The sequence below is a fragment of the Carlito syrichta genome, unplaced genomic scaffold (genome assembly GCF_000164805.1).
Source record: "Carlito syrichta isolate Samal-C Ts95f unplaced genomic scaffold, Tarsius_syrichta-2.0.1 Scaffold315797, whole genome shotgun sequence".
In the NCBI taxonomy this organism is placed as follows: Eukaryota; Metazoa; Chordata; class Mammalia; order Primates; family Tarsiidae; genus Carlito; species Carlito syrichta.
The window spans coordinates 111,043-119,604 of record NW_007259893.1 but is presented as its reverse complement, the minus strand read 5'-3'; the positions used below and the strand labels follow the sequence as shown (position 1 = coordinate 119,604).

At 59.4% G+C, this 8,562-nt stretch overlaps 1 protein-coding gene across 1 annotated transcript; it reads left to right on the top strand.

Annotated features, from left to right (window-relative positions):
- The first annotated feature begins 753 nt into the window (after nucleotides 1–753).
- On the top strand, nucleotides 754–7,257 carry ASTE1 (asteroid homolog 1). The gene is made up of 4 exons (XM_008073241.1): nucleotides 754–2,052; nucleotides 3,603–3,810; nucleotides 5,280–5,469; nucleotides 6,751–7,257. Exons 1-4 carry the CDS (start codon nucleotides 754–756, stop codon nucleotides 7,112–7,114), a joined length of 2,061 nt encoding a protein of 686 aa, XP_008071432.1. The 3' UTR covers nucleotides 7,115–7,257.
- Nucleotides 7,258–8,562: the final 1,305 nt, after the last annotated feature.

The following is an 8,562-nucleotide window of genomic DNA, read 5'->3' as shown; positions in this document are numbered from 1 at the left end:
TGCAGCGCGCGATTTTAAACACACTCGGGCTCGTGACCACGCGGGGCGGGCCACGTGCACGCCTGAAGCCAAGGGGCGCCCAGGAGCGCCGGCCTGAGTTCAGTTAGCCAGGGAAGGCGCCCTGAACCAGGTGGGCAAAGATGGGAAGAGAAAAGAGCCCTGGTTGGGGGAGGCCGGTCGCTGGGTCCCCTAGAAAGCTGCCCGCTCGCCCGGGGCTTGAAAGAAGTTCCCTGATTGTCAGTTAAAAAAAAACCGATCCCTATCAGCGGTCCTCCAGCTTCAGCTGACCCCAACCCAGTGCCCTCTGATGTGTTAAGACACAGATGAGGACATCACCTGGATACCTTAGGACTTTTTATTCTGGCCCTGCAAAAGAATGCTGAGCGCTGTGAGATGGCCTGGCTGCCTTAGTTGAAATCCACCGCACTTCTGGGCTGGCAGCCAGGAATGGACTGGTCTGGGTGTTCTGTGAGTCAGCTGCCTCCCCTCCCACACAGAGCCCCAGCCCGCGAAACCACTGGTCTGGGCCTCGGGACTCCCCGGGAAGGCGAGAAAATCAAAAGGCACCGGGCCAGCTTTCCCGGGGTTCTGGATCAGAATCCAGAGCCCGGCATTCACGTGTGCTGGCTGAAGAGCAGGTGGTCATGTTTGCTGTTGGTTTCACAGCTGGACGCAAGGAAGTGGTGCCCCGTCACCAGCATCCATGGAAACGCATCCTCTTGTCTTTCACAGGCAGTTCTTCAGACCGCTGTCATGGGTATCCGAGGCCTCATGAGTTTTGTGGAAGATCACAGCAACGAGTTCTTCACTGACTTAAAGTTGCGGGACACAAAACTCATCATCGACGGCTATGCTCTTTTCCACCGACTCTGCTTCAATTCGGACTTGGAGCTGCGGTGCGGGGGGGACTATGATTCCTTTGCAGAGGTGGTGCAAAAGTTCTTTGAGTCGCTGTTCGCCTGTGACATATGCCCCTACGTTGTCCTGGATGGCGGCTGTGACATTTCCGACAAAAAGCTCACAACCTTGAAGGATCGGGCGCGAGAGAAGATCCAGGCGGCCCATGCCCTGTCCACCGGCGGGGGTGGGTGTGTGTGCCCCTTGCTGGCCCGCGAGGTGTTCATTCAGGTCTTGGTCAGGCTGCGGGTGCAGTTCGTGCAGTGCTTCTCGGAAGCAGACCGGGACATCATGACACTCGCCAACCACTGGGGCTGCCCCGTCCTGTCGTCAGACAGCGACTTCTGCGTCTTTGACCTGAAGACGGGGTTCTGCCCCTTCGACGGCTTTCAGTGGAGGAGCCCGGCCACGGCGGGGGGCGCGCGCAGCTACCTCCCGGCCAGGTGCTTCTCCCTGGATGCGTTCTGCCGTCGCTTCGGCAACATGGACCGGGCTCTGCTGCCCCTCTTCGCCGTGCTGTGCGGGAACGACCACGTCTGCCTGCCCGTCGTGGAGACCTTCCTGAGCAAGGCCTGCCTGCCCCTCGGGGCCGCCGCCAGGCGGGGGCGGCACCGCCGGGTCCTGGGACTCCTCAACTGGCTGTCCCGCTTTGCCGACGCCGCGGCGGCACTGGAACAGGTTCTGGAGCACCTCCCGGAGAAGGGCCGCGAGCAGGTCCGGGAGCTCCTCTGCCGGTCCATGGAAGAGTACCAGCAGTCGCCGGTCAGGCTGCAGGACTTCTTCCGGGACGGCGCGTGCGTCTGCCCGGACGCCCTGGGCCAGGCCTTGCCTCCGTGGGTGCGGGTGGCCCTCGCCAGAGGCCAGCTGTCTCCTTTCGTCAGCGACGCGCTGCTCCTGCGACGGACCTTGCTGCACACGCAGGTGGAAGACTTGCAGCGGCCCAGTGCCCACAGGGCAGCCCAGCCCATCCGGCAGGTCCTCTACGGGCTTCTGTCTGGGGCTTCGCCGCACCCGGAACGTGCGTCCTGGAGCACGTCGCCCCCGCAGCCCCGCGCCTTCAGGGAGGTGGAGAGGGTGGGCAAAAGCATCAGAACGGCCGTCGTCGACGCGGCAAAACTGCCCGAGGACTGTTCTGACTTGAGCAGCTTGGCTGAGGTAAGCGTTGCAGCGCCAGTGAAGTTTCAGTAAAGCTGCGTCTCTTACAGGTTCCCGAGCGCTGCCACGTAAGTGCTCCCCCTTCCTAGTGCAGACTGGTGAGGTTGGGTGCAGCCTGGCCTTCGCTTTACAGACGAGAACAGCAGAACTCGAGCGAACGAGGCAAATCTTAGCTGGAGGGTGTCGGTGCTGGGACTCGAACCTCAAACCCCAAACCCAGCCCATCTAGCTCCAAGCCTAGCGTTTCCTGTGCTTCCGTCATCTGTTATCGTCGCAGTTACTGCTGTGATGTCAAAGCCAGCTGTCAAAAGAATGGGGCCATGTGGCAGAACAAAAAGGAGAAAGTCTGCCCTGCAAAAGCGGTGCCCACAGACCCAGATCGCAGGAATGACGCCTCAGACTGCTCCAGGCTGCAGCTGAGAGGAGCGCTGACGCTCGGCTCCTGTGTCGGTTTTCAGTGAGGAGGACCTTGCCATGGGTCTGGCTTTGTGGTCGGGTGCTGCGTCGGGTGCTGGAAACTCAGCGTTGCGTAAGCCTGAGTGATGCTCAGACTCCTACTTCCTGAGGGGAACCGATTCTCATGGGTTCCGGTGTGGCCTTCGGCTTTTAGACTAAATATTTGAAATCACCAATAGCTAGGAACTGCTTACATGGGTGCAGTGGCGGGTTAACTGCAGATACCGTGCAGAACCCAGAACCCATCCGTCCCCATCGGGGGTTTCCCGGGTCCAGCCGAGGGTTCAGGGCCCCGGGGATATTCAAAGGCTCGAGGGTCATTCGAGGCGAAACCGTCTCCCCAAGAACCTCAGAGCCCTCTGGGCAGGGTCACGGCCTCGCTCGGACGTGAAGGTCATCCGAAAGCATGGCGTGGTCATGCTTTTTTTAACAAACGGCACTAAAGTCATCTCGTCGAACCGTAAAAGAAGTACGCGTGAGAGTGTGGGGCCGTGGGCACAGTGCATGTGGCCCCTGAGGCACTCAGAATCGTCACCTGGGACGGGCTTCGGGGGCCTCGAGGTGCGCGTGTGCCTCAGCCAGCTCCCGAGAGCAGGGAGGGGACCTGAGGCAGACCCAAAGAGGCGGTGCGCCATGCCACCACGGGCGCCAGAGCCAGGCTGTTTTCCAAGGAGCCCGTGATGGTGCCACAGCCGCATGGCAGGCAGGGGAGGGGCGCTGAGGAGCATGGCTCCCCGGGGAAAAGCTTGGGCCGCCTGTGAGAAAGGAGGCTGCCCGCCCATGACGGAGCCGAAACGCAGGAGGCAGGGCCTGAGGACAAGCTTCCCGGGCGACACATGCCCGGAAGACGCTCTTGGGCCACACTGGGGGGTGGGCACGAGGGGAGGGCGACAGTGCACCCAGGCCCCAGCCCTGTCCATCGAGCATCTGACGTGTGTTCTCAGTGCTCTGGGCGTGGCTGGCTCTTCTCCCGCGCCGAGATAAGTTTAACGGCAGACGCAGCAGTTTCGTGTGCGTTAACTCTCTCCGTGCTATTAAACAACCGAAAGCCATTTCCCCCAGTAACTTGCAGGCTGCTTGGAGTGTGTTTCCAGCTGCCCCCGGGCCGGCGGCAGAGGCTGCTGCTGGAGGCCCTGAGGGTGAAGCCGGAGGTGCTGGAGCCCGTCCCAGCCACGCTGAAGCTGCCCGTCGCCGTCAGCTGCTACTGGCTGCAGCAGGCTGACGTCCGCGTCCAGCTGCGCCACCTGCAGGCCCTGCTGCTGGGGATGCTCGCGGGGGCCCCGCACGCTGGCAGCAGCCCGGGTAGGTGTTTGCGTGTGGACCGGGCGGCCTGGGGCGGGTGGACTGCCTGCCGTGCGTACACCCGGGGTTTTCCCAGAAGCCTTCTTGGCTCACTCGCTCCTGTGGGTTACGGCAGAACTTAGAGGTGGAGGCAGCCAGTGTCACCAGTTGCTGGTGAAGGCTGCGCCCACGCCGGGGTGCCCGACTGAGTGCTGGAGGGCCTGGCCCTGGGCAGCAGCGGTGAGACGCCGGCCTGGACTCCCTGGGCCCCACCCTGCCATCAGCACGGCTGCAGCTTCCCCAGAAGAAGCGTCTTTAAGTTGCCCAGAAGAGAAGCTGCGAATGCCTGCAACCACTTCTGTAAACACCACGCTGGTGCCTTTTTAATTTGCTTGTCTTTTCATGCCCTCTGCTGTGTTTCGGTCAGGACGGAAGCAGTGACAGTAGAGATAGGAGCTGCTCCTTCTGCCAGAGAAATCAGAGGCATTTTGTCCGCATTTAAGCACCAGATGAAATGAATGCTGACGTGTGGGCATGCTTACTCGCTGGTGCAGTGTTCTCCTCAAAGATCATCCGTGCCGCAACGCTCCCCACACGTGAAGGAACGGTCACACGCTAGAACAGGACTGTCCAGAGGTAGCTCTAGCCACCTGTGGCCACTTAAATTCAAGGCATGTCAGAAGTTCGGCTGCCTAGCCGCACTGGCCAACGTCAAGGGTCAGGAGTCACTTGGCTGCAGGCTCAGCACTGCCCGGGGCGGCAGGGAGTTCTGCGGGACGGTGCTGCTCTGCGTTGACTTTTTTAAAAGAAAAAGTTGAGTGGGAAAATGAAGCTGCTTGGACTCCTGACCCTCCGAGGCTGCGGCTCCAGCGTGGCAGCCGCTGTCGGGGACCTTGCAGTCGTGCGACAGCCAGCTCAGCGCGAACCAGGCGAGGCCCTGCTGCTGGGGAATGCGGCTGAGGGCGCTTCCTCTCCCCAGCGCTGATGCAGTGGAGCTGCTGAGTGCGGAGGCCAACCGGAGGGCGTGTCAAGCCCCGCGCCCAGGCTGGCCAGGGCCTCACTGCGGGGAGCACGCTCCTGTTCGTGACCACCAGGGCGGTCCAGGTGGCATCCCGTGCGGACCGGCTCACACACCTGCAGCACTCGTGGCTAAGCGCGCGCCCCCCCCTCCCGTCCTGGGCTGCTGCCTCCCGCCCGCCCGGCCTCCGCCGCGTTCGCCGGTCATCTGCCAGGGTCTCCGAGTCGTGCTCAAGTTTCCTCCCGTAAAACAGAGACGAGATGTGCTTGGAACACACAGGTTGTTTCCTTAACGCAAGTGTACTGTGGGATGAGGGTTTAGTAGAGGACAGTAGAGAGAATGGTCTTGTGTACAGCATGGCAGAGCCAGAAGAGGGGAACCGTTTTAAGATTCTTTTCATAAGACTTTTAGTTTTACTCCAGAGAAACGGACAAGCGTTTGTGGAAATGCCTTGGGCTGTGTCTCCATCCAGGGACGGCCGAGCTGCGGGAAGGCGGCACCAGGACGCTGAAGGACGTGCTCCAGCGCGTGCGGGCACAGCGGGGCGCCAGGTTGGACCTGGACGCGGCTCACGCCTTCAGCCAGTGGCAGTGCTGCCTCCAGATGGGCGTGTACCTCAACCAGCTACTGGGCAACCCGCTCCCGGAGCCGGAGCTCGCTGGGTGAGCACCGTGGGGGCTTCCGCGGGGGCTTCGGTTCAGGCGACGCCACAGAGGTAGACAGAGTACTTGCATTCGAGGCAAAGAAGGTGACCTAAAAACGAAGCCGTAGCATTGATCCGAGGAGTTGGAGCCAGGAAAGACAGTACCATATTTCTACATTTCCAAAGCATGTTTGCAGTTTGGACCCCCTTTTTAGAACCTGGTAGGGAAGCAGTTGTGGGTGGGATGTAACCCATTCCCGCCTTCTGTCGGTCTTTGTCTGGAAATCACTCTGTAGAGGGTTTTTCTGACCACCCCAGCCCTGTTACTCTTGAATTTTTATTCCATTTTGTTTGACTTGTTTTTGTAGAGATGAGGTCTCGCCATGTTGCCCAGGCTGGCCTCGAACTCCTGGGCTCAAGCACTCCTCTTGCCACGCAGCCTCCCAAAGTGCTGGGGTGACAGGTGTGAGACACCGTGCCCAGCTTTGGGTGCACTTCTTACCACCTGGAATATTGCTCCCCCATTGGTTCAGGCCTGGGCTCTGGGGCAGGGCTATGGGGCTGCTTCCTGCTGCAGCCCGGTGCCCTCAGGGCTTTGGATGAGTGCCAGGCTGCAGAACACGGGGGCGGGACTCCGTGATTCGCTGAACCTCGGCCTGTGGATTTATTCCTTTCCTATAGCAACCTGGGTCAGTCTTGCCTGGATCCTCTGGTGAGCACAAACCCCTGGAAAACAAAACAGGAGAAGCAAGACCGAACAGTCCTCTTAAGAACGGTTTAAGCAGGAGAACGGGTCTTGCATCTCAGCACAGCCAGGGCTTTTTCAGCAAGGCTCTCGCAGGCTACGTGAGGGTTCTGCGTGGACTGCCGAGGCTCCAGCTGACCGGCTCTGGCCATAACCCCGTGCCTGAGCTTGTGGATTCCAGTGGATTCCATCTTCTATTCACGAAGCCAATTTTAGTCCGAGTGAATGGCCTGGCAGATGATGCCATTAAGTTTTCTCCCACCAAACTGCCTGTCGTTTTCCTGCTCTTTGAAGCGTCAAAGAGGTCTGCTCAACTTGGGGCTGCCTGTAACGCTACTGTGCGCGCAACGCTTAATATGCTGATAGGACGTTTTTGCATGTCACAGGGACTTGGTTCCGTCCTCCAAGGTTCCGTCCTGGGTCCCCTGAGCGGCAGCTGTGTGGCCGCAGGGAGAGTGCTCCTGCCTAGGGCATGGGCTGCAGCTGTATCTGTTCGCGACCACCGTCCCACTGTGGAACCGTGCTCTAACAACGCACTTCTGTCTCCACCCGCAGACTGTACAGCGGAAGCCTGGTACACGGGCTGTGCCAACAGCTGCGGGCACCGGGCGCCGTGGAGAGTCTCCTGAGCGTGTGTCCCGAGGCTGAGCGTCTGTACAAGCAGCTGTTGGATGCCACAAGGCCGTACGCCCCTGCTGAGTTGTTCCTCCCCAAAGGAAAGTCCAACTCAAAAAAGAAAAGGCGGAAGAAACAGAACACCAGCTGCGGGCAAAACTGGGCAGGCAGGGCCTCGCGCCCCAGGCTTTGGCATGAAGGCGGCAACCGCTTCGGGCCACTGATGGCGGCAAGCCTGCAAGGGCACCCTGAGGCCTCCGACCTGGAGCCCGCTCAGGTGGCGTCAGACGAGACACGGCTCTGACCCCAGACCCGCCTGTGACCTCCCTTGAATGCATAACTTTCCTCTCTAGGGCTAACATGTTGGGGGGAACACAGCAAAAGATGATCTTAATTCCAGGGCATTTTGTATGCAGCTCCTAATAAATGCAGTTTCTGTATTTCTTAGACATGGCTGACAACGTGTTTGTACCTATTTTCCATCTCGGCAAGTTGATGGGAATTTTCTGTCGTCTTTAAATGGCAGCAGTTTGACCAGCCACATTTCCAAAGTAGAAATGCTGCCTCTACAGCAGCCTTTAAGCAGAAGCTGGTCATCATTTCAGAAACATTTCCAGTTTCCTCTTTGTTCTTGAGTCTGAACAGCCTGGGCTGTGAAAGGTGGAAGGGAGGATGCCAGGCAGAAACGGTCTCCTAAAAGCGAAGCAGCAGTACACGAGACCAGGCAGGGTTGACGGGGGCACTTGACGTGCACTCCAGGTTTTAAAGCAGAAGCTGAAACTGATGGCCCCGACAGAGGAAGAGGCGGCACCGTAGGTTGCTAGAGCTGGAGGAGAACATGAGCAGAAGGGAAGACACCCGCCGGCTCTTGCACTGGAGCTGCGGACACGCCAGTGGGGGGCAGATGCATCTACGGACATCCCAGCACTTCCACGAAGAGGTAGAGTGGAAGGTGTGAGATACTGCATCGTGCGTCAGGTGGTTGTACCCAGCATGTTTCCTACTGTGGCGTCAAGGAGCTTGAGAGGCAGGACACAGGAAGCCACGAGGGTTGTGTACACCACCAGAATTGTCAACGGGCCAGCCAGGCCCAAATAAGAACTTTGAAAAGCAAGTAGAATGAAGGCACTGGCAGGACCGGAAGGTACATTCCCACCTGTTTCCCTGCGTTCACACCAACTGTCTGTCTGTCCTCTGCCACTGGCAGATCCTACCTGTGAGGCACCACAGGTGGCTTCCAGATCCGCTGTGAGCGGCCCATGTCCAGGTCCTCATATCTGCTCCTAGAGTGCCACACCCTTAGAGGAACGAGCCCGGCATCAGTGTAGACACACCTTTCTTTTTTTTTTTTGAGTTGGAGTCTCACTCGGTCCCCCAGACTGGAGTGCAGTGGCCGCTTCCGGTCACCGCAGCCTCGCCTACTGGGCTCCGGCCATCCCTCCGCCTCAGCCTTCCAAGTAGCCAGAATTACAGGCGTGCGCTACCACGCCCGGCTGATTTTTTGATTTATTGTAGAGATGAGGTCTCACTGCCCCGGCGGGTCTCGAACCCGCGGGCTCAGGCAATCCACTCACCTCAGCCTCCCAAAGGCGGGGATGACAGGCTGAGCCACCGAGCCTGGCGACACACCTTTCAAATGCTGACTGGCTTTAGCATGGAGAGGCGAAACCCGATGTCACTTGCTGCTCGAGTGTCTAGCCCTAAAAACTGCCTTCGTTTCACAGATGACAGCTCTTCAACACAGTCATCTTG